The following is a 25,469-nucleotide window of genomic DNA, read 5'->3' on the forward strand; positions in this document are numbered from 1 at the left end:
CCTCAGTAAAATCCCTCTTTGAGGCTTGGGGGAAGCTGATACCCCTTCTACTGCAGAGGCACAGGAGGTTGGAAGCCCTCTAGGGTGTGTGTCTTTGTGTCTGGGTTCAAGTGCGGGGACCCTACCTGTGGCCACCAGCTTCCTCTCTTGTTTATTTCCCCAGCTTTTTCTAGCAAGCTGAGCTTTTCTACCCCAACTAGACTTCCCAACCCCCAGCCCTCAGTCCAAGTGCTGCCCATCAGGCAGGCTTAGACTGCAATCCCAGCTTTGCCACTCACCAGCTGAGTTGACTTGGGAGGTAATTCTCCTCTCTGTGCTTCAAATTCCTTACATAGAATGGTACTAATGATACCTCATGGGATCGTTTGAGGGTGCCATGATGTAATGCCAAGAAAGGACTCAGCTTGGAGACTTGCACATGGCCAGCACCCAGAAGTAGCGACGTTCCCTATTCCCATGGGCCGCTTCTCCACTTCTGGCCCTGCTATACTGTTCTCCATTTGTAATTAGGAGATAGGTCACCTCGGAGAAGTGGTATGTGTAGTAGTTCAGAGTAGATATTCCGGAGCCAAACTGCCCAGACAGGAACCCCAGCTCTGCCTTTTTTCTAGTTGTCCAGCCTGGGCAGGTGACTTAACTTCTGTACCTCAGTTTTCTCAGCTGCAACATAAGAATGGTAATAGCACTTAAAGCAGTGCCCAGTACCTGGTAAGCATTAGTGGTGAATTAGCTAATTCTCAGAGCCATGTCCTTCCATGTGGACAAAGTCTCAGGGGTCACCTAGGAAATTATCTGACCAGAGAAATGCCTGCTAATTCCTACAGAAGGGCACTTGGAGGAAATTTCCCAATTAGGAGTCCTGAGCCTTCACAAAACTGTTATTTCTAAGATTTTCTGGTGGTTTCTGAGTTTCCCGTAGCCTAGAAGGAGGGGGTGACATGGAGCTTGCCTGCCGAGAAGCTGAATATGAGATGATCAAAACTTGATCAAAACCGTATGAAGCTGGCTCTGAACAAACGCTCAACCACACAGCAGAGATAGCCCCGGCTGTCTTGAGAACTGGATGTGCTCCTGGTGGGGGGCGGGGCATGGTGGGAAAAGGCCATGTTCAGTTCCATTTTTGTTAATCATATGTGTATTGGGGCTTATTTTGTACCAGACCCTGTCAGAGCAATGTTGGCAATGGAGTTGGATGAGGCCCAACCTTTCCCTCGGGAGCTCTCTCAACAAATAGAAAAGGGAGCTTTTCATCACCCAAAGGCTAAGAGAAACCTGAGCGGAGGTGTCAGATACTTTTAGGAAGATATTGGCTACTGAGATATTGGCCTTTATGATGGGAGGTATCACCCAGCTGCAGGCCTTGAACCTGTAATGTTCATGCCATGTGCCCTAGAGAGGAAGGTGTCTATCTAGAGGCAGGCAACAAGGCCTCCACATCCTAACTGGGGAGCTAGGAGTCCACACCACTCCTCAGAGGGCTGGCAATTTCTAGTGGGCTCCTAGCCCACCAGAACTCTGGATAAATGAAGATGCAACAATCGTCAGTGACTCACCATGAAGCAGAAAGCAGATGTTGATTAAATGGAGTCACAGGGCTGAGAATGTTAGAGTGGGGCAGGATGCTCAGTTGCTCCAGTTGCTCAGATTGCTGAGCTTATGTACCTGGCAGGGAGATAAGACCCAGTGTCCAGGATGGGTCGATATGGTTGGGGGGTGGGAAAAAGAGGAAGGCAAAAAGCTGGGATGGAAAGCACTGGCTATAGAAGGGGTGGGGAGGGTTGCATGCCAGCTCCCCTAGGGCTCTGGTGTCCACCCCTCAGATTTCCTCCAAATTCTTCATTTCCCAGGCTTCCAGGGTCAATTGAATCCAAGGCACTTCACTAGCTCCTAGACTATTTTCTCTTTTTCTGAGCCTCAGTTCTCCTTTGATCTCAGAAGGTGGCCCCAGGGAGCGTTTTCTGGATGTGCAAGACTTTGTGGGGTATCTATGCAAATGCTGGCGGTTTAGTATAAGAACTAAAGAATCAGGAGCCAAGTTGTTGTTTGGAAGGAGTCTCGAAAATCAAGCTTCTCTCTCCCATCTGACAAATGGGGAAACTGGGTCTTGGGGTGCAGAATGGAAAAGGAACTTGCCCAGAGTCGCACAATGAGTGGGGCAGAGACAGGATCATGGGACTCTGGCCCAGGCAGTGAATTCAGGATTTGCTCTGTACCTCCTGGCAGCAGTGTCATGGAGGTAGTATCCAGGGGCCCCTGTCCTGGTAGCATATTCTTCAAGGCTCCCACTCTCACCTGCCCTGCTCTGTCTGTGTGTTCCTCCGATAGTCCAGAGAGATCACTTTTGTTGCTTCTGTGGCAGACTGACTTCCTGTAAATGTCACTGGCACTGAGAGGGTTTTCAGGCAATATGCTCCCCCTACCCCCACCATGTGTATTTGTCCTCTGAGACACCAGCCTGCTGGGATGCGGGGCATGGGATCCACAGCTGGGAGATGTAGAACGCCATGGCTGGCTGGCTCGGTGGATGGATGAAAGAATGGCTGGGTGGGAAGTGGGTGAGTGGATGGTTGGATGGATGGAGGTCTGATGAATGCAGAAACAGCTGAATGAATGGATGCATGGATGCATGATCCCAGGTGATTCTAAGACCTGGGATACCCAAGGTTTTGAGCACTTGCATCTGGGAGCAGAGGAGAGGAAGAGGATGTCATCCTGTCAGTGAGGAGGGGCTGCCACAACTCCCTCAACATTTCTCCCTTTTCTTTTTTTTTTTTTGAGACGGAGTCTCGCTCTGTCACTCAGGCTGGAGTGCAGTGGCTGGATCTCAGCTCACTGCAAGCTCCGCCTCCCGGGTTTACGCCATTCTCCTGCCTCAGCCTCCCAAGTAGCTGGGACTACAGGCGCCCGCCACCTCGCCCGGTTAGTTTTTTGTACTTTTTAGTAGAGACGGGGTTTCACCGTGTTAGCCAGGATGGTCTTGATCTCCTGACTTCGTGATCCGCCTGTCTCGGCTTCCCAAAGTGCTGGGATTACAGGCTTGAGCCACCGCGCCCAGTCCATTTCTCCCTTTTCAAGGCCTGCCCCGGCCTGGTTTTGTTGCTGGCTGAGGTATACCTGATATAACGACGGCCTCTCTTCCCAGGCAAGGGTGCTCAATCTGGCCGCCTTGCTCTCATCTGACCCCAGTGGCACAGACTTGTCACTCCCAGCTGGAGAGGGCCTTAGAGAACACCATCTGGAGGCCAGCCTGCTTCCCCAGGGGACTTCTCAAGTACGAGGCCCTCACTCTGTACAGAGAAGCCCTGTGGGATGCTCCAAGAGTCACACGGCTCTCATCTCCCAGAGCTGAGATTCCTTTCTGGTCTCATCTGGGGAGATGTCTCTCGTCTCAGTGTTGCCTTTGAGCCCTGGAGCCCATGTAGACTGTAGGGGTGGTGGTAGGGCTCCTCTCTGCGGAATCTCTTGTGTTTCCCTGGCTACTCCTTCTTCCAACCCGTGGGCCTCTCTCCTGTCTCTGACCTCTGACTTCCAGATCTGTCTGTCAGTGTCCCTGAGAGGCATGGCCCCAGGATTGTAAAGATGGGGCTGGACCTTGCTCAGTTTGGCTGAGAGAGGAAGGCTGGCCTGGAAGTCAGATTCTGTATGGACAGAATGGACAGATGGGCCCTCAGCCCTGGCTTCTGAGTCTTTCCTCACATATTTATTCATTCACTAAACAAATATTTATTGAGGGACTGCCTTGAGCCACGCAGCATGCTGGACACCAGAAAAACAGTGGAACCCAAAAGAGATGTGATCCCAGTCCAAGAACATGGACAAATTTGGACAAACCAGCAAATATAAGTCAGTATGATGGATGCTGTGAGGGGCTACTACAGGAGGCTACCTAACCCAGCCTGGGGTCAGGGAAGGCTCCCTGGATGAAGAGGCATCTGGACCCAGATGGGAAGCCAGGTGGGCAGAGGAGAGAGAAGAGTGTGCCAGACCAAGGGAAGGGCGTGGGTGGATGGGTATTTTCCCCCTAGGCAGTAGAGCTGGGTCCTTTGCCCCACTCCACCTGCCCCAGCCATGAGAGCTGATTCCCCACAACTCCCTTCCCCTGAGTGACACTGGATCCCTCAGACACCTGGATGCTTGAACACCTGCTTTGGAGAGCAAAGACTGGGAGGCATGAGACACTGGCTCACTCAGGGAACTGATCCAAGCTTAGTGTTGCTGAACTATGGAAAGCAATGAGGCTGATCCTGAGAGCATCAGGTTGTTAAGTGAAGGTGAGCGAGGAGATCCCTTAGGCCACAGAAGAGAAAATAGATACTGCCATTCTACCTCCCCCTTCCTATTCCTGTCCTCCTGGCTAGACAGCAAACAGACAGCAGACAGATCTATGGGTGCCAGGTGGCTTTTTTTTTTTTTTTTTTCTTTAAGGCTAGTCAAGCAGTGGGAGTGGAGAAGGAAGAAAGAAATCTGTAACTGGTTGTGATCAATTAGTTGTAAACAGCAGGTGGTTTTATTGGTAGCATTGCAGTCTGGGGGTGGAGCAGCTTTACTCTGACCACGCTCACCCTCTTGCTCACACTCACACGCACACACACCCCAGGCCCTGTCCTGGCTGATCAGGTCTGGTGCAGAGGAGCTGGAGGCCTGGTGCTTCCTTCTGGTCCTCGGTTCCCCAGATTAGGTAATAATTCACAACGCTTCACTCGGACTCCAGGCTCCCTCTGGTGCTGTCATGGGTTAACTGCTGCGGCGCTTCATCTAGAGGAGGCAGGAAAGGAAGGGTCACAGGCTGGAATCTTAGACAGGAGCTCAGAGGGAGGATACAGGGCCAGGGAGGCCAGGCTTGCCTTGGTTGAGGTCCTCTGCAGTCTCTGGATGATGCGTTCTACCCAGGACTGGTCTGGGGGTGCACAGAGCTGGCGGCCCCTCAGTGTGGTGAACCTGGGGTGAGAGGTCAGAGAGAATGGAGCCCCAGAATCCAGCATATCTGGGGACCATGTCTGGGAACCTGTTTCAGGGATTTCCTTGAAGGGGTTGGGCTTGGCATGGAGAAGGGGAATAAGAAGGTGGGAGTCTCAGCAGGGGCTAAAAAGGGAGATGAGGCTAGACACCCTCCCCACCACTCACACCACAGCAGGCACCCTGCAGCCATCCTTGATGAGAAGGTAGCGGAAATTCCTCACGATATACCCCGGGATGGGTTTCTGGGTCACAGACAGGCAGCAGTCTTCAGCATCATTGGTGCCACTCAGAGTTGGGGCTGGGATGGGGAAAGAAGGTGACAGGACACAGAGCCCTTGAGGGTGGCGTGGCCATGGCCCTAGCTCGGATTAAGGACACCTCTGTGTGTGTATGTGTGTGTGTGTGTTTGTGTGTGTGTGATGGGGTAGGGGAGGAGTTAGACCTGGTATTTAACCAGCATGCACCAATATGGCTCTGGCTCTGCTGGTTGCTAAACATATTGTCATACTTCTAAACTGTTTTGCAAATAACCACTGCCCTGAGCCCCACAAATGACTTCCTGCTGCCCTGATCACCCCAACCTCTCTCCCAAGACAATCCAGCAAGTAAAGAGTTAATGCAAGTCACAGTGTGGGAGGGGTGTGGGGTGGGGTAGGCTGGTGTTAGGAGCCTTATTAATTGCTAAATTTTTGAATATCAGCCTTGGCTTGGTGTCTGCCATTCTCCCTACCTTAAGCAAATCTCCTTCTGCCTGGGAAACGGAGGCAGCAGGAAATAGAGCTTGCAGAGACAGCCACAGCCATAGGCCCCAGGATGTACTAAGAGACACACCCGCATTGGAATTCAGGGGCACAGGGATACCCACACTAACAGGCACACATGCAGGGACCCGCCAGGCTCACCGAAACATGCAGACCTAAGCATTCGCCTGAACTCACCATGTCCCTTACATCCAGTGCCAAGCAATCTGAGATCTAGACATTACCCACTGCCAGCCCCTCACTGCCCCTGACCCTGACTCTTCCTTCAGCCTTACCTGGGGAGGTCCAGAGAACCAGCAGGCTGAGGGCCAGTAGCAGGGCCATGGAGGGTGAACAGAGGCAGGCCAATGGCGAATATGTAAGTGCCAGCTGTCTTGGTGTGTGCAGGATCTGTGCGAGGCTGCAGGGCGACTGGGATGCAGGGGTGAAATGCAAGGTATGAATGATGTGAGGCTGGGAATGTGAGTCCTGCAGCTGACTCCTATTTATGGCCAGAGCTTCACTTTCTCTGCCTGAAATTCCCCTTCATGTCCCATTCTGTGATTCCCCTGTTACCTCCCTCTTTCTGGCAGAATCTCACTCTGCCCCTCCTTCTTCCCCACTGCGGTTGCCCTTTCCTTCTGCTTTCCTTGGCTCCTGCTCTGAGAACTTAAGTCTGCAGTCTGGCCCAGTAAAGGGGGTTGTGCACTGTTTCTCCAGAGAAAGGGATTGCTCTGTCATCCCATCGGTGGCATTTGCATCATCAATCATGGAGCTGGGGTTCAGAAGTGATGGTCAAAGGTGGGGCTCCCTTCCTTAGGTTTATCCCTTGTCCTCACTGGTGCTTCTTTCTTGGGAGGCTGATGGTGAAGAAGGCTCCCTGGCACCCTCTGGACAACCATGAGAGCCTGGGGTGGCCTCCAAGGTCCCACCATATGGGAACCAGTCCTTCCCTTGGGGCAAGCAGAGCTGAAAGGCCAGGTACCTTGGGAAGAGACCCAGGACCCCCATCCCACATCTCTGGCCTCTGGGGCTCAGCAAGCCCTCCCTTTCCTCCGTTTACCATTTTCCTATGTCCAACACCTGGGTCAAAGGAACAGCTGGAGGGAGACTGGCTTGGAATAGCCCCCTTCATTTTCCCCCTTTTCTCAGTCCTGGGAACCAAGAGGGGATTTCTAAGGAGAGGGGCTGGCCAGCTCATATTCAGACAAATCTTAAAATTTCAAGGAATCGGCTGATGGAGGAGGGGACAAGTGACTTCCCCCTTATGAGAAAGGTCAGAAGAGAAGGCCTCAAAAGAGAAACTAAATATGAAACGCCCATTCACCCTTCGTCACCCAAGTCTTAGACCCTCTCTTGGCTGCGGAGAGGGAGGGGGAACATTTCCCTCTTAAATTTCTGACTTAGCTTCTTTCCATTCATTAATCATAATAATAGTAATGGTATTTTTTGATTGTTTGCTATGTGCTAGGCTCTATGTCAAGGACTTTACCACTATTACCTTGCTTAACTTTCCCAAAACAATATAATTGATGTAGTTTTTCTTATTTTCGCGTTATTATTCTTATTTTACCCATAAGGAACATGAGGCTCAGAGCACAAAGCCACACAGCTAGTAAGTACTGGAGCATGATTTGGACCCAGGTGTGCTCTAGGGTTTACACTCTTTACCTTCACCCCACACCACCTGTCTGCCACTTGGTCATGGCACAGCATGGGTAGTACACGGTGCAGAGGAGGGAGACTCTGCAGACAGAGCGCCTAGCTTGGGATTCAGATTCCACCACTTACTAACTGCGACAAGATGAAAATTCTCCAGTTTCTGTGTCTTAGTGTCCTTATTTGTAAAATGGGAATGGTAGATCTACATCTCAGGGTTAAATGAGGTACCCTGAGTAAAGCCCTTAAAAGCCCTTAGCTTAGAGGCTGATGCACAATAAGTTCTGTTAGCCATTGTTCTTCTTTTGTCCTTTCTTTTTTTTTTTTTGGGACAGAGTCTCCCTCTGTCACCCAGGCTGGAGTGCAGTGGCGTGATCTTGGCTCACTGCAAGCTCTGCCTCCCGGGTTCACGCCATTCTCCTGCCTCCTGAGTAGCTGGGATTATAGGCACCTACCACCACGCCCGGCTAATTTTTGTATTTTTAGTAGAGGTGAAGTTTCACCATATTGGCTAGGCTGGTTTCGAACTCCTGACCTCAAATGATCTGCTCGCCTCTGCTTCCCAAACTGTTGGGATTACAGGCGTGAGCCACCATGGCTTTCATTAATTCATCCATCCATCCCTCTTTCCATTGATCTATCCATTCCTCTGTCCATGGTGGTTCTGGTTATTCTGTTTGACCCAATCTATCCATTTTCCACTCTTCACGGCCCTGCTCTGCTCCCTGGAAGGCTGACCACTGCAGATAGCATTACTCACGGTCTCCTGCTCTCTGGCTTCCGTTTGGGGCTGGCCCATGGGAAGCAGCAACAGGAGATCAGTGGTGGAAGGAGAGAGGCTGGGGTATTAATTCCCCAAATCTTTCATCTTGTTGCAGTTCTGGCAGTGAATAATTTCCCTTGTGGCAGTTGTTCTCAAAGAGTAGCCTTTGGGCAGCAGCAGCAGCATCACTTGGGAGCTTGTTAGAAACATGAATTCTTAGATTTTACTTCCCACTTACCACATCTGAGACTGAGGATGGGGTCCAGCAAACTGCATTTTCACACACCCTCCAGGTGACTCTGATACATGCTAAAGTTTGAGATCCAAACGAGCCTCAGAGATACCATCAAATGTATACCTCATCCCAGGAGTCTTAGGAGGAGAATAGAGAGAATAGGGCATTAAAAAAATTGAAGAAATAATGACAAAACATCTGAAATCTGATGAAAAGTATGAATATACATATCCAAGAAGTTCACTGTGCCCAGCCTGCTATGTTATTATGTTTATCAGAGATCTTTGTTTCTTTGTGTGGCTGTAAGTTATTATTTTTTGTTCTTTTGTTTCATTCTGAAGGTCTCCCTTTAGCATTTCTTTGTTTGTTTGTTTTTTGTTTTTTATTTCTCCCTTTAGCTTTTCTTATGGGCAGGTCTACTATTAATGAACTTCATAAGTTTTGTTTATCTGGAACAGGAGTTTGAGACCAACCTGGCCAACATGGTGAAACTCCATTTCAACTCCTGACTCCTCAGCTACTCAGGAGGCTGAGGCAGGAGAATCCCAAGGCTCACATTGACCTCCCAAGGTGGTCTACAGATTGAGGCCCACTGGTCTAGAGTGATCCTTTTGGGTTGCCTCCCTTCCACGGGTCTATCTCTATTCTTTTTTTTTTGACACAGAGTCTCAATATGTCACCCAGGCTGGAGTGCAGTGGCACAATCTCAGCTCACTGCAGCCTCTGCCTCCCACGTTCAAGCAATTCTCCTGCCTCAGCCACCTGAGTAGCTGGGATTAGAGGCACACACCACCCCGGCTACTTTTTTTTTTTTTTTTTTTGAGATGGAGTTTCACCCTTGTCACCCAGGCTGGAGTGCAATGGCACAATCTCGGCTCACTGCAACCTCCGCCTTCTGGGTTCAAGTGATTCTCCTGCCTCAGCCTCCTGAGTAGCTGGGATTACAGGGACCTGCCACCACGCCTGGCTAATTTTTTTTGTATTTTTAGTGGAGACGGGGTTTCATCATGTTGGCCAGGCTGGTCTTGAACTCCTGACCTCAGGTGATCCACCCGCCTTGGCCTCCCAAAGTGCAGGGATTACAGGCGTGAGCCACCGTGCCTGGCCTAATTTTTGTATTTTTAATAGAGATGAGGTTTCACCATGTTGGCTGGTCTCGTCTCAAATTTCTGACCTCAGGTGATCCACTCACCTCAGCCTCCCAAAGTGCTGGGATGACAGGCTTTGGAAACACTGTTCCCTCCTCTTGCCCCTTTAAGCCTTTGTATGGTAATGGCTTCTCCCCATTGCTAGACCCCAACAGCTTATCATCCCATGTTGGTTCCTTAATATTGACCCAATCTCTTAAATTGTCCTTTTATTAAAATCTTTCCAATTAAATTTTTTTGAGTGTATGTGATATTGTGAAATATATATCTGGTCTTCATCTTCCTTTTTCTGACATATAGCTCCTGAAATCCTTGGAATCTTGGGATAGATTGTGTCTTTTGTATGCTAATGAGATAACTGGTGGCTGGAGGCCTCTAGACAGCCTCTGGATAGGAGCTGGTCAGCAGAAGAACCAGCCACATGGTTAGAGAGTTGGAACATTCTCTAACATTCTCTAGTGGTGGGGAGTCCCACCCACTCCCCACTTCTGGGTAGGGGAAGAGGGGTTGAAGCTTGAGTTGATAAACCAATGGCTGATGATGTAATCAATCATACCTATGTACTGATACTTCCATTAAAAACCCAAAAGGATTAAGTTGGCGTGGGGGCTTCTGGATAGCTGAAAACATGGAGGTTCTGGAGGAGGGTGCCCAGAGAGGGCATGGAAGGTCCACACCTTTTTTTTTTTTTCCCATACCTCACTCTATGCATCCCTTTCATCTGGCTGTTTATCTGTCCTTTCTAATATCCTTTATAATAAATGGGTAAGCATAAGTAAATGTTTCCCTGACTTCTGTAAGCCGCTCTAGCAAATTAATTGAACCCAAGGTGGGTTGTGGAAACCCCTATTTATAGCGGGTCACTCAGAAGCATAGGCCAAAATCTGTGCTTGCAATTGGTATCTGAAGTAGGGGGGCAGTCTTGTGGAACTGAACCCTCAACTTGTGGGATCTGATGCTACCTCCAGGTAAATGATGTCAGAATTGAATTGAATTAGAGGACACCCATCTGGTGTCCACTGAGGAACTGTCTGCCAGAGAATTTCTCGGTGGGGAGAAAAATCCCACACACTTATGAATAACCAGAGGTCACAGAAGTATTGAGTGGTGAGAGGGAGTAGAGAGTAGGGAAACATGGTTTTCCCTGTATCCTTGGAGTGTGCTATGTTTCCTGCCAGGGTTCTCACTGATATAATTGGTAGTACCAGGACATAGATTCCCAAAATGCAATTCTAGGATTGGCTTGCCCTTGATGAGGGCATGGATGGTCTCTGTGCTTGGGAAAAGAGGACACAAGTAATCTGGAGCATGTAGAAGCATCACAGTCACTTAGACTGTCACTCGTGAGGCATGGATGAAACGTTGGAAGTTAAGACATTAGGAGATAAAGTACCTGAGGCACTTACTTACTATGGCCACAAATGATGATTGTAAATGGTGATTACTATATTGTTACTATAGTACTATATTGAGGCCAGAACCTCACTGGCCATTTCTGATTGTGCTAGTAAAATTCCAATATAAAAGATAAGGTTAGGCCAGGCACAGTGGCTCACGCCTGTAATCCCAACATTCTGGGAGGTTGAGGGGGTCAGATCACTTGAGGTCAGGAGTTTGAGACCAGCTTGACCAACATGGCGAAACCCTGTCTCTACTAAAAATAGAAAAATTAGCCAGGCATGCTGGTGGGCGCCTGTAATCCCAGCTACTCGGGAGGCTGAGGCAGGAGAATTGCTTTAACCTGGGAGACAGAAGTTGCGGTGTGCAGAGATCATGCCATTGCACTCCAACCTGGCAACAGAGCGAGACTCTATATATATAAAAAAAAGGTTAGACCATGAACTTCTAACTCAAATGGAAGTCTTAAGGAATGTTTATTATATGTGGCCACATGACAGATATGGCTGAGGATCAGATCCAAGACCCAAGTGTCTTGGATTCATGTCTGAGTGATGATGCCCTTATGCTAGAATAAAGGCACTGTTGGGAAGGCATAGGACTCTGAAACTTGGAATGGTGACATTTGAGCAGAGATGAACAAAGCTGAGAACTCTGGACCTTCAAATCCCCCTGAATCTTCCTTGGTGGCAGAAAATAATTCCCCCTTCCCCTGTAAACCATGAAGGATCCAACCTTCCCTTCCATTAGATAATAACTCTCTGTCAAAGGGCATGCCTTTTCTCCTCAGGACCCACCCTGACCAGACCTCAGAGTCTCCAGGCCCATATTTCGAGTTCAATCCTAACATTGTTTAGACAGGAAAGTACAGGATGTGCTCCAAGAGCAAGAGTGTAGGTGCTGGGAAATTTGCGGGAACTTGTCAACTTGTCCTGGGAGAATCCCAGGAACCAGTGAGGACAAATTTACTGATATAGGTGTCCTCATGCACGATTTGGGTATCATTGTGTTAATATTAGCTGAGCACCTGGGAGTTGTGTTAATATTCTGTTGGGTTGATTCCTGGAAGCCTGGATTTGACAGTGGCCTGTGATCAGTGAGGTTGAGGTGCTAGAACCTCGCTGGCCTGCTGTAGAACACAGCTCCTCAAACTTTAATGTGTGCATGATTCACCTGGGAGAATCTTATTAAATTGTAGATTCTATTCAGTAGGTCTGGAGTGAAGCCCAGGATGTTTCATGTTTCACATTTACAATTTTGTTTTGTTTTTATTTTTGAGACGGAGTCTTGCTCTGTCGCCCAGGCTGGAGTGCAATGGCACCATCTCGGCTCACTGCAACCTCCACCTCCTGGGTTCAAGCTATTCTCTTGCCTCAGCCTTCCAAGTAGCTGGGATTACAGGCGCACGCCATCACACCCGGCTAACTTTTGTATTTTTAGTAGAGATGGGGTTTCATCATGTTGTCCAGGCTGGTCTCGAACTCGTGACGTCAGATGATCCACCCACCTTGGCCTCCCAAAGTGCTGGGATTACAGGCCTGAGCCACCACACCTGGCCTTCATGTTTCACGAACTTTTAAATGATGCTGATGCTGTGGTCCTTGGACTATACTTTGAATAGTAAAGTAGAGGAAGAGGTTCAAAGGTTAGAAATGAATGTTGAAGTTACCTGTTTTGTACACCTCCAAAGGGCCCAGAAAGATACTTTCTTCTTCAAGGCAGCAAGAACACATTACTGAGGGGAACGTCAACCCTTTGAAAAGCACTGTGTGACTTCTTTAATAGGCTAGAAATGAGGTTGTGAGATGCTCTCTTGGGACTGGGTAGCCTTATTTCAAGGTGAATGATGGAATTCTTGCGTGGTAGAGGACAGGTGTTACCACCTAACCATGAGTGATAAGGTGAGTGAAATTACTATGAAATCTGTAGAGATGAGTAGTAATCATGTGCTTTGCCCCATAGGAATATATGGTGGTAGCTAATTAATCATGGTGTTCCTAGTAATGAAATGGACAGTTTACTAATGTTCTACTTGACCCATACAAGTGGAAAAATTCCAGACCTGGTAAGCAGAAACTTGATTTTCAAGTTATATTAAGGATTTACAGTCTTACCCAGTTCCTAAACTTAGGCCGGTTTCCCAGAACTGAATCCTCTTGATTGGGTGGGGGGCTGGGAGATCCTGGATCTCTTTCACAGGCGGATTCTATAAATCTTCCTTCTAGTCAGTGTTTTTCAAGATATGGTGAAATTTCTACACTATGGAGATGGGGACGAGCTGAAAAAGTCATTAGGGCATGACGTTAAAGAGCACTTTGGGTTTTAGAGGCAATATATACTGTATTTATATGTACTACGGCAAAATGTTGACTGGATATTGCATAAAGGCTCATAAAGATGACAGGTTTTTTTTTTTTTTTTTTTTTTTTGAGATGGAGTTTCACTCTTGTTTGTCCAGGCTGGAGTGCAATCATGCAATCTTGGCTCCTGGGTTCAAGTGATTCTCCTGCCTCAGCCTCCCGAGTAGCTAGGACTACGGGCATGCACCACCACACCTGGCTAATTTTGTTTTTTTGGTAGAGATGGGGTTTCTCCATGTTGGTTAGGCTGGTCTTGAACTTCTGACCTCAGGTGATCCACCTGCCTCGGTCTCCCAAAGTGCTGAGATTACAGGCATGAGCCACCATGCCCAGCCGAAGCTGATAGTTTTGAATGAGGTCCAGGCTCCAGGGAAAGTTGCACTGCTGCTCTGGCTGAATGACCCACAAATCCAGTGAATTTCATGTTGTCTGTGGCAGATAAAGGTGTGCTGTAGGAGCGCTAGTAGGAGAGTTAAAGCAAAGAACCTTAGTGTAGTGGAGTAAGGCCATGCTTCTTCTGCTAACAGTTCTTTTCTATTTGAAAAGCAGCTTTTGATAGGCCTTGGGGCCCTGGTCTCAAACTCAGATTATAGTTCATCCAGTGACAATGTGACCTAAGGGTGCTATCTAAGCAAATCACATAGTTGGATGTGCACAGCAGCATTCATTATGAAATGAATTGTATATATAAGACCAGACCTTAGAAGTTTCAGAAGGTATGAATAAAAGCATGGCCAGATGGCTCAGACTCCTACTTGTGTTGTTTTCTGCTTCTTCCTCTCATCACACTTACAGCTTCATGGAGATGTTCTCTACAAACAGTTAACAGAGGGTCTGTAAGGTATGCTGGCATTAGCTGGAAGAGACAGCTGATTACAGCCCCATCCAGGGATGGTCCTGAAATACAGTGGTTAAGGGAAGTCCTCTCAGTGTGCAGAATTTGGGGCAGTACATTTAGTGTACACTTTGCCTAGAAGAAGAGATGGTCTGAGGTTTGGGGCTATACTAATTCACGTGCAGTGACTGCCTACAACAACCCTGCTCTCACCTCTGTAAGTGGTCCCTTCACTAAATTCTTTTCCATTAACCTTTTTTGAGCATGGCATTTGTTTCCTGCCAAGATCCTAAATGACACAATCATATAGTGCAAAGCTGGCAGAGAGGTTTCAATTCAATTTCAATACCATCTGCCTGGAGCGCCTGTTGGGAAAGACCCTGAGAATCAGCAGGAAGGGGTGAAATAATTAAATAACAATAAACAAGGCATTTGTTACACATTCATTCAATAAATATTTATTGAGGGCCTCCTATGTGCCAGACACCATTCTTGGCACTGAGATACAGCAGTAAGTACAACAGATACACGTTCCTGCTCTTGCAGAGTTGTTATACTAATGAAAGAGACAGACAATAAGCAAACTAGAAAAATCTATACTATCTCAGATGGCAATAAGTGCTATGCAGAAAAATAAAGAAGGCAAGAGGGATAGGGAGTATTGAGGGAGGGTGTTGTTTTAAATAAGGCAGTCAGGAAAACCTTTACCAATAACATTTGAGCAGAGAGCTGACCTGAAGAAGGTGAGGGAGAAATCCTTGCAGAGGTCTAGGTGAAGATGTTCTAGGTAGAGGAAAGAGCAAGGGCAAAGAGGCAAGAGTGCATTTGAGGAATAGCAAGGAGGCTAAAAGGGGAGGGTGGTAGGAGATATACAGTCAGATAATAACAGGGGCCAGATAGTACAGGGTTTTGTAGGCCATTGTTATATTCTGCTGAGTGAGATGGGGAGCTATTGGAAGGTATTGAACAAGTGTGACATGGTCTGACATAAACTCTCTCTAGCTGTTGAATGGAGAGTAGACCAAACTGGTGCAAGAATGGAAGCACGGAGACCAGTGTGGGGGCTGTTGCAACAATCCAGGGAGGAGATGATGGTGTGTGGAGTTGGTGAGAAGTGCTCAGATTCTGGAAACAAAGTAGAGCCAACAGCCTTTGCGGAGGGGTTCAGCATAAGATATGAGAGAAAGAAAAGGAGAGAATACTGCAAGGTTTTTGACTTGAGAAACTTGGATAGAATTTTAGTTAACAAGATGAGGATGACTGAAGAGGAGTGGGTTTGTGGGGAGATCAGGACCCTGGTATAGATTTAAGTTGAAACTGCATGTTGGGCATATTAATGGAAATGTTAAGTAGGTAGCTCGGATGAGCCTGGAGTTCAGGGAAGAGATGCTAGCCGAAGACACACATTTGGGAGTAAATGGATGGTATTTAAAGGTATAAGACAATGAGGTCACCAAGAGAGTGAGTGTAGATAGAAGAGGTCCAACTTCTAAGTCCTGGACCTCACCAACATGAACAGATCAGGAAGAGAAAGAGGAATCAGGGAAGGAAGTGGCAGTCAGGGTGTTACGAAGGTACCCACTATCATGGCAAAAAGGGAAAGGACACAGGCCCGGTGGGTGAAGGGTTTAAGGCACCTACCCACAGCTGTTGGTTTAGATAATCCAATGGGGGTGGGGGACTGGAGGTCAGGGAGGTGTTTGAAACAGTTTCTGACCACAGATACAGAAGCATCAGCGCTACGTGCTTCGCCTTGTTCACCCTCTTCCCAGCCAAGTCGTCTTTACAGGGTTCTTGGTTCAGCCTGAGCCCTGGCAATCTTGTTCCAGCTCAGGGCAGATCAACTCACTCAGCCCAGCCTAGCCTCATCCTCTTCCAAGGAGCCTGCCCAACTTTCGTGCTCCCAGGTCTGGCCAAATCCCTGCCCCAGAGGTAGGAGATCCTGAATGCGAGCGTACTAGCCATTGGGGCAGGAGAGTCAACCAAGTCCGTTGGGGAGGGGGGTCGGGGTGGGTGAATGATTGTAGGGAGAGGACCCTGAGTAGATGGTTAGTGTATGTCGCATGCATGAATGTGTGTATCCCGAGCTGTGTCTGTGGGGCTGTGCGCGACTGGGGCATGTGTGCGGACGTGTCCCCGCGGCGGTGAGCATGCCCATGCATCTCCCCAGCTGGGCCTGCAGGGGGCGCCCCGAGCCTGGGAAGGGAGGCTCTGGAGCCGGGCGCTGTTGCGGCAGGAGGTGGACGCGTGCTACTGTGACCCCGCGAGCTCCTCAGAGAGGCTGCGGTGCGCGGGCGTCCGAAGTCCCTGGGCCTGGAACAGCCTCTGGCGCCCTCCCGGCTCCCTGGCCCCGCCCTCCCTGGGGTCCCCACGCTCGGGCCGGGCATATGGAGGGAAGGCTCGGGTTGTGGGTGGTGCCCGCGCCTCCTGTGACCTGGGCCGACAGTTATCACGGGCCAGGACACCCCCCGTCCCGCCAAACCCCCGCCACCCAGGCCCCTGAGCCCCGGGGGTCCTCTGCGGGGCCGTCCCAGCCTGGTAGCCGTGGGAAGGCCCGTGTTTGTCGGCGAATATGAAGCATTTATCTTTCTCTCCCACGCCCCAAATATTCCCCGTTTACCCAGAGCCCGAGGTGCCCAATGTTGAAGTCTTGAAATAATTAGTTTGGCTTAAAGGCTGAAGGAAGGTTCACATCACCTCTGGCACTTCCCTCGCACCCGATAGATATCTTACATCACTCATTACGGGGCCAACGCTAAGAAAGGTTTCCTTATTCCACGGGAATGTGTTGAGATGCTAACCGTGTGCGAGGCGCGAGGCTGGGGCTGGAGGATGAAGGGTTATAGCCTGACATGGGCGGGAAAGGAACTTGTCTTGCTCATAAGTGGACACAGGGAAACGCGCAACCTTTGGCCTAGAATGAGACACATGTAAGAACAAATCGTAAAAATAGTTGAAAACAAATTGGTCCTAGAAAGATGAAGGAAATGAGAATAGAAAATTCCACCCCCTCGCCTGTTTTCCTTTAACAGACAGAGGGCTGCTGCCTCCTGGTGGTCGAGCAGGGCAGTGAGCGTCTCCCAGCAGGCGAAGGCTCACACAGCGCAGGGGATACTCCGAGCAGAAGCTGGCGCTGGCTGCTTAGGCCTTAACAAGTGGTGTTCAGTTATTCTCTTAATATTGGATTGAAATTTATTATTATCACAACCCATGATTCTAAAGCAAAAGTCTCAAAGAGTATGGTAACAGAGTTTCTCTGGGGTGTTTTAGTTTGCTGCCAATTGAGAAATGGTTGTCTTGAAGAAAATGGAGCTTTCAGTTTCTTGACATAGGAATAGACATAGGTCACCAAGGTCACAAGATCATACAATTCCCCTTAAAGTAGGCACTACTAGAAGAATTACAAATATAGCCCTGGCGCAGTGGCTCATGCCTGTAATCCCAGCACTTTGGGAGGATGAGGCTGGAGGACCCCTTGAGGCCAAGAGTTGGAGGCTGCAGTGAGCTACTATTGCACCACTGCACTCCAGCCTGGGTAACAGAGCAAGACCCTGTCTCAAAAAAAGAATTACAAATATAGGCGTTAGGAAAAAAGAGAGCTGGCATTTTCAGCATCCATAAAAATGGTAATCCAGCCCAAGACTAATGGCAAAGCATAGAAACGTTGATGACTTTAACAAAACAGCATTATTTTGTCCCCAAATACAAGGAGAAGTAATGCCTGGATGTGAGAAAGAAAAAGAACTTCATGAAGGATACGAGCTGAAGCTTAAGACATATTTCACAGGTAAGTGATTACAGCTGGGAAACAAATTAATGTGACCTTTCATAGACAACAAGTGACAGACCCTGCCCCTCTGACTCTCACTAGGTCATATGGCATGGTAGAGGATACCTAGTGTGTCGTTCTGGTAGCCCATAATTTTAAACTTTTTTTTTTTTTGAGACAGAGTCTTGCTCTGTTGCCCAGGCTGGAGCACAATGGTGTGACCTCAGCTCACTGCAACCTCCTGAGTTCAAGCAATTCTCCTGCCTTAGCCTCCTGAATAGCTGGGATTACAGACACCCACCGCCATGCCTGGTTAATTTCTGTATTTTTAGTAGAGAGGGGGTTTCACCATGTTGGCCAGGCGGGTCTTGAACACCTGACCTCAGGTGATCTACCCGCCTCGGCCTCCCTAAGTGCTGGGATTACAGGCATGAGCCACTGCCCCCAGCCCGTAATTTTTAATTTTTAAAGGAAAGGTATCAAAAGAAAGAACCCGGCAGTTGTTGGTAATCACAGTCCTCTAAAAGGATATGATTAATGAGTAGGAACTGTGGCCAGCCAAAGTGTGACCCAAGTATCATGAAGAGAGGGGTTCTTAAGAAACCTAGTTGCTTACTCTAAAAAAGTTTTTTGTAGGCTACTTTGCCTATGGAGTAGCCATTCTTTTATTCCTCTACTTTCTTAATAAACTTGCTTTCACTTAAAAAAAAAGTGTCTTGTAATAAAATGTAGAGACGGGGTCTTGCCATGTTGTTCAGTCTGGTCTCAAACTCTTCGGTTCAAGCCATTCTCCTCCCTCTGCCTCCCAAAGTGCTGAGATTACAGGTGTGTGCCACCACTCCTGGCTAGCTGCTTACTTTGGAATTGGTTTCAGGTTTATAGGACTAACTGAGGCTTGTTTGTTTTTCACTGCAGCCTCGAACTCCTGGATTCAACAGATCCTCCCACCTCAACCTCCCAAAGTGCTGGGATTACAGGCATGAGCCGTGGCTCCTGGCCTAAAGATGTATTAGCTCTATTTTTTTATTTTTTATTTTTATTTTTATTTTTATTTTTTTTGAGACGGAGTCTCGCTCTGTCGCCCAAGCTGGAGTGCAGTGGCGCGATCCTGGCTCACTGCAAGCTCCGTCTCCTGGGTTCACGCCATTCTCCTGCCTCAGCCTCCCGAGTAGCTGGAACTACAGGCGCCCGCCACTGCGCCCGGCTTATTTTTTGTATTTTTAGTAGAGACGGGGTTTCACCATGGTCTCGATCTCCTGACCTTGTGATCCGCCCGCCTCGGCCTCCCAAAGTGCTGGGATTACAGGCGTGAGCCACCGCGCCCGGCAGCTCTATTTTTTTAAAATTTATTTTTATTATTATACTTTAAGCTCTAGGGTACATGTGCACAACATGCAGGTTTGTTACATATGTATACATGTGCCATGTTGGTGTGCTGCACCCATTAAATCATCATTTACATTAGGTATATCTCCTAATGCTATCCCTCCCCTCTCCCCGCTCCTCACAATAGGCCCTGGTGTGTGATGTTCCCCTTTTTGTGTCCAAGTGATCTCATTGTTCAGTTCCCACCTATGAGTGAGAACATGCAGTGTTTGGTTTTCTGTTCTTGTGATAGTTTGCTGAGAATGATGGTTTCCAGCTGCATCCATGTCCCTACAAAGGACACAAACTCATCCTTTTTTATGGCTGCATGGTATTCCATGGTGTATATGTGCCACATTTTCTTAATCCAGTCTGTCACTGATGGACATTTGGGTTGATTCCAAGTCTTTGCTATTGTGAATAGTGCTGCAATAAACATACGTGTGCATGTGTCTTTATAGCAGCATGATTTATAATCCTTTGGGCATATACCTAGTAATGGAATGGCTGGGTCAAATGGTATTTCTAGTTCTAGATCCTTGAGGAATCGCCACACTGTTTTCCCCAATGGTTGAACTAATTTACAGTCCCACCAACAGTGTAAAAGTGTTCCTATTTTTCCACATCCTCTCCAGCACCTGTTGTTTCCTGATTTTTTAATGATTGCCATTCTAACTGGTGTGAGATGGTATCTCATTGTAGTTTCGATTTGCATTTCTCTGATGGCGAGTGATGATGAGCATTTTTTCATGTGTCTGTTGGCTGTATGAATGTCTTCTTTTGAGAAGTGTCTGTTCATATCCTTTGCCCACTTTTTGATGGGGTTGTTTGTTTTCTTCTTGTAAAGTTGTTTGGGTTCTTTGTAGGTTCTGGATATTAGCCCTTTGTCAAATGAGTAGATTGCAAAAATTTTCTCCCATTCTGTAGGTTGCCTGTTCACTCTGATTGTAGTTTCTTTTGCTGTGCAGAAGCTCTTTAGTTTAATTAGATCCCATTTGTCAATTTTGGCTTTTGTTGCCGTTGCTTTTGGTGTTTTAGACATGAAGTCCTTGCCCATGCCTATGTCCTGAATGGTATTACCTAGGTTTTCTTCTAGGGTTTTTTATGGTTTTAGGTCTAACATTTAAGTCTGTAATCCATCTTGAATTAATTTTCATATAAGGAGTAAGGAAAGGATCCAGTTTCAACTTTCTACTTATGGCTAGCCAATTTTCCCAGCACCATTTATTACATAGGGAATCCTTTCCCCATTTCTTGTTTTTGTCAGGTTTGTCAAAGATCAGATGGCTGTAGATGTGTGGTATTATTTCTGAGGGCTGTGTCCTGTTCCATTGGTCTATATCTCTGTTTTGGTACCAGTACTATGCTGTTTTGGTTACTGTAGACTTGTAGTATAGTTTGAAGTCAGGTAGCATGATGCCTCCAGCTTTGTTCTTTTGGCTTAGGATTGTCTTGGCAATGCGGGCTCTTTTTCAGTTCCATATGAACTTTAAAGCAGTTTTTTCCAATTCTGTGAAGAAAGACGTTGGTAGCTTAATGGGGATGGCATTGAATCTATAAATTACCTTGGGCAGTATGGCCATTTTCACAATATTGATTCTTCCTATCCATGAGCATGGTATGTTCTTCCATTTGTTTGTGTCCTCTTTTATTTCACTGAGCAGTGGTTTGTAGTTCTCCTTGAAGAGGTCCTTTACATCCCTTGTAAGTTGGATTCCTAGGTATTTTATTCTCTTTGAAGCTATTGTGAATAGTTCATTCATTCATTCATGATTTGGCTCTCTGTTTGTCTGTTACTGGTGTATAAGAATGCTTGTAATTTTTGCACATTGATTTTGTATCCTGAGACTTTGCTGAAGTTGCTTATCAGCTTAAGGAGACTTTGGGCTGAGATGATGGGGTTTTCTAAATATACAATCATGTTATCTGCAAACAGGGACAATTTGACTTCTTCTTTTCCTAACTGAATACCCTTTATTTCTTTCTCTTGCCTGATTGCCCTAGCCAGAACTTCCAATACTATCTTGAATAGGAGTGGTGAGAGAGGGCATCCCTGTGTTGTGCCAGTTTTCAAAGAGAATGCTTCCAGTTTTTGCCCATTCAGTATGATATCGGCTGTGAGTTTGTCATAAATAGCTCTTATTATTTTGAGATACGTTCCATCAATACCGAATTTATTGAGCATTTTTAGCATGAAGGGCTGTTGAATTTTGTCAAAGGCCTTTTCTACATCTATTGAGACAATCATGTGGTTTTTGTCTTTGGTTCTGTTTATATGCTGGATTATGTTTATTGATTTACGTATGTTGAACCAGCCTTGCATCCCAGGGATGAAGCCCACTTGATCATGGTGGATAAGTTTTTTGATGTGCTGCTGGATTCGGTTTGCCAGTATGTTATTGAGGATTTTTGCATCAATGTTCATCAGGGATATTGGTCTAAAATTCTCTTTTTTTATTATGTCTCTGCCAGTCTTTGGTATTAGGATGATGTTGACCTCATGAAATGAGTTAGGGAGGATTCCCTTCTTTTCTATTGATTGGAATAGTTTCAGAAGGAATGGTACCAGCTCCTCCTTGTACTTCTGGTAGAATTCAGCTGTGAATCCGTCTGGTCCTGGACTTCTTTTGGTTGGTAGGCTATTAATTATTGCCTCAATTTCGGAGCCTGCTATTGGTCTATTCAGGGATTCAACTTCTTCCTGGTTTAGTCTTGGGAGAGTGTAAGCGTCCAGGAAATTATCCATTTCTTCTAGGTTTTCTAGTTTATTTGCATAGAGGTGTTTATAGTATGCTCTGATGGTAGTTTGTATTTCTGTGGGGTCGGTGGTAATATCCCCTTTATCATTTTTTTATTGCCTCTACTTGATTCTTCTCTCTTTTCTTCTTTATTAGTCTTGCTAGTGGTCTATCAATTTTGTTGATCTTTTCATAAAACCAACTCCTGGATTCATTGATTTTTTGGAGGGTTTTTTGTGTCTCCATTTCCTTCAGTTCTGCTCTGATCTTAGTTATTTATTGCCTTCTGCTAGCTTTTGAATGTGTTTGCCCTTGCTTCTCTAGTTCTTTTAATTGTGTTGTTAGGGTGTCAATTTTAGATCTTTCCTGCTTTCTCTTGTGGGCATTTAGTACTATAAATTTCCCTCTACACACTGCTTTAGATGTGTCCCACAGATTCTGGTATGTTGTATCTTTGTTCTCATTGGTTTCAAAGAACATCTTTATTTCTGCCTTCATTTCGTTATGTACCCAGTAGTCATTCAGGAGCAGGTTGTTCAGTTTCCATGTAGTTGAGTGGTTTTGAGTGAGTTTCTTAACCTTAAGTTCTAGTTTTATTGCACTGTGGTCTGAGAGACAGTTTGTTATAATTTCTGTTTTTTTACATTTGCTGAGGAGTGCTTTACTTCCAACTATGTGGTCAATTTTGGAATAAGTGTGATGTGGTGCTGAGAAGAATGTATATTCTGTTGATTTGGGGTGGAGAGTTCTGTAGATGTCTATTAGGACTGCTTGGTGCAGAGCTGAGTTCAATTCCTGGATATCCTTGTTAACTTTCTGTCTCGTTGATCTGTCTAATGTTGACAGTGGGGTGTTAAAGTCTCCCATTATTATTGTATGGGAGTCTAAGTCTCTTTGTAAGTCTCTAAAGACTTGCTTTATGAATCTGGGTGCTCCTGTATTGGGTGCATATATATTTAGGATAGTTAGCTCTTCCTGATAATTTGATCCCTTTACCATTATGTAATGGCCTTCTTTGTCTCTTTTGATATTTGATGGTTTAAAGTCTGTTTTATCAGAGACTAGGATTGCAACCCCTGCTTTTTTTTGTTTTCCATTTGCTTGGTAGATCTTCCTCCATCCCTTTATTTTGAGCCTGTGTATGTCTCTGCATGTGAGATGAGTCTCCTGAATACAGCAAACTGATGGGTCTTGACTCTTTATCCAATTTGCCAGTCTGTGTCTTTTAATTGGACCATTTAGTCCATTTACATTTAAGGTTAATATTGTTATGTGTGAACTTGAACCTGTCATTATGATATTACCTGATTATTTTGCTCATTAGTTGATGCAGTTTCTTCCTAGCATCAATGGACTTTACATTTTGGCATGTTTTTGCAGTGGCTGGTACCAGTTGTTCCTTTCCACGTTTAGTGCTTCCTTCAGGATCTCTTGTAGGGCAGGCCTGGTGGTGACAAAATCTCTCAGCATTTGCTTGTCTGTAAAGGATTTTATTTCTCCTTCACTTATGAAACTTAGTTTGACTGGATATGAAATTCTGGGTTAAAAATTCTTTTCTTTAAGAATGTTGAATATTGGCCCCCACTCTCTTCTGGCTTGTAGAGTTTCTGCCGAGAGATCTGCTGTGAGTCTGATGGGCTTCCCTTTGTGGGTAACCCGACCTTTCTCTCTGGCTGCCCTTAGCATTTTTTCCTTCATTTCAACTTTGGTGAATCTGACAATTATGTGTCTTGGAGTTGCTCTTCTCGAGGAGTATCTTTGTGGCATTCTCTGTATTTCCTAAATTTGAATATTGGCCTGCCTTACTAGGTTGGGGGAGTTCTCCTGGATGATATTGTGCAGAGTGTTTTCCAACTTGGTTCCATTTTCCTCATCACTTTCAGGCACACCAATCAGACATAGATTTGGTCTTTTCACATAATTCCATATTTCTTGGAGGTTTTGTTGATTTCTTTTTACTCTTTTTTCTCTACACTTCTCTTCTCACTTCATTTCATTCATTTGATCTTCAATCACTGATACTCTTTCTTCCAGTTGATCAAGTCAGTTACTGAAGCTTGTGCATTTGTCATGTAGTTCTTGTGTCATGGTTTTCATCTCTATCAGTTCTTTTAAGGTCTTCTCTGCATTGATTATTCTAGTTATCCATTCATCCATTCTTTTTTCAAGGTTTTTAGTTTCTTTGCACTGGTTATGTAGTTCCTCCTTTAGCTCTGAGAAGTTTGATTGACTGAAGGCTTCTTCTCTCAACTCGTCAAAGTCATTCTCCGTCCAGCTTTGTTCCATTGCTGGTGGTGAGCTGCGTTCCTTTGGAGGGGGATATGCGCTCTGATTTTTTGAATTTCCAGCTTTTCTGCACTGCTTTTTCCCATCTTTGTGGTTTTATCTGCCTTTGGTCTTTGATGATGGTGACGTACTGATGGGGGTTTTGGTGTAGGTCTCCTTTCTGTTTGTTAGTTTTCCTTCTAACAGTCAGGACCCTCAGCTGCAGGTCTGTTGGAGTTTGCTTGAGGTTCACTCCAGACCCTGTTTGCCTGGGTATCAGCAGCGGAGGCTGCAGAAGATAGAATATTGCTGAACAGCAAGTGTTGCTGTCTGATTCTTGCTCTGGAAGCTTCATCTCAGGGGTGTACCCAGCTGTGTGAGGTGTGAGGTGTCGGTCTGCACCTAGTGGGGGATATCTCCCAGTTAGGCTACTCAGGGGTCAGGGACCCACTTGAGCAGGCAGTCTGTCCGTTCTCAGATCTCAACCTCCGTGCTGGGAGAACCACTGCTCTCTTCAAAGCTGTCAGACAGGGACTTTTATATCTGCAGAGGTTTCTGCTGCTTTTTGTTTAGCTATGCCCTGTCCCTAGAGGTAGAGTCTACAGAGGCAAGCAGGCCTCCTTGAGCTGCAGTGGGCTCCACCCAATTCAAGCTTCCCGGTGGCTTTGTTTACCTACTTAAGCCTCAGCAATGGCAGGTGCCCCTCCACCAGACTCACTGTTGCCTTGCAGTTAGATCTCAGACTGCTGTGCTAGCAATGAGGGAGGCTCTGTGGGCATGGGACCCTCCGGGCCAGGTGTGGGACATAATCTCCTGGTGTGCCATTTGCTAAGACCCTTGGTAAAGTGCAGTATTAGGGTGGGAGTTGCCCGATTTTCCAGGTGTTGTGTGTCTCAATTTCCCTTGGCTAGGAAAAGGAATTCCCTTCCCCCTTGTGCTTCCCAGGTGAGGCGATGCCTCGCCCTGCTTCAGCTCTTGCTGGTCAGGCTGCACCCATGGACCAGCATTGACTGTCCGACACGCCCCAGTGAGATGAATCCGGTACCTCAGTTGAAAATGCAAAAATCACCCATCTTCTGTGTTGCTCACGCTGGGAGCTGGAGGCAGGAGCTGTTCCTATTCAGCCATCTTGGGTGCCCCCCTGATGTACTTTTAATTTTTTGTTTTTTTAAAGATGGGGTATTGCTGTGTCACCCAGGCTGCAGTGGTGTGATCATAGCTCACTGCAACCTCAA

At 46.7% G+C, this 25,469-nt stretch overlaps 1 protein-coding gene across 1 annotated transcript; it reads right to left on the minus strand.

The window, feature by feature from the left end:
* Positions 1–4,484: 4,484 nt before the first annotated feature.
* On the minus strand, positions 4,485–6,265 carry CCL19 (C-C motif chemokine ligand 19). Its single transcript, XM_003911560.5, has 4 exons — positions 5,996–6,265; positions 5,125–5,257; positions 4,845–4,938; positions 4,485–4,755 (listed from the first exon to the last, which is right to left on the minus strand). Exons 1-4 carry the CDS (start codon positions 6,042–6,044, stop codon positions 4,735–4,737), a joined length of 297 nt encoding a protein of 98 aa, XP_003911609.1. The 5' UTR covers positions 6,045–6,265; the 3' UTR covers positions 4,485–4,734.
* Positions 6,266–25,469: the final 19,204 nt, after the last annotated feature.

Source organism: Papio anubis, chromosome 13 (genome assembly GCF_008728515.1).
Source record: "Papio anubis isolate 15944 chromosome 13, Panubis1.0, whole genome shotgun sequence".
In the NCBI taxonomy this organism is placed as follows: Eukaryota; Metazoa; Chordata; class Mammalia; order Primates; family Cercopithecidae; genus Papio; species Papio anubis.

What these genes read in the sequence shown, in the direction of transcription:
- CCL19 (XM_003911560.5), bottom strand. Translation starts at nt 6,044, where the DNA reads ATGGCCCTGCTACTGGCCCTCAGCCTGCTGGTTCTCTGGACCTCCCCA. An exon ending in TGCAGGGTGCCTGCTGTGGT is followed by an intron (nt 4,939 to 5,124) that starts GTGAGTGGTGGG and finishes CTCTCACCCCAG; the next exon opens with GTTCACCACACTGAGGGGCC. An exon ending in TGCAGAGGACCTCAACCAAG is followed by an intron (nt 4,756 to 4,844) that starts GCAAGCCTGGCC and finishes TGCCTCCTCTAG; the next exon opens with ATGAAGCGCCGCAGCAGTTA.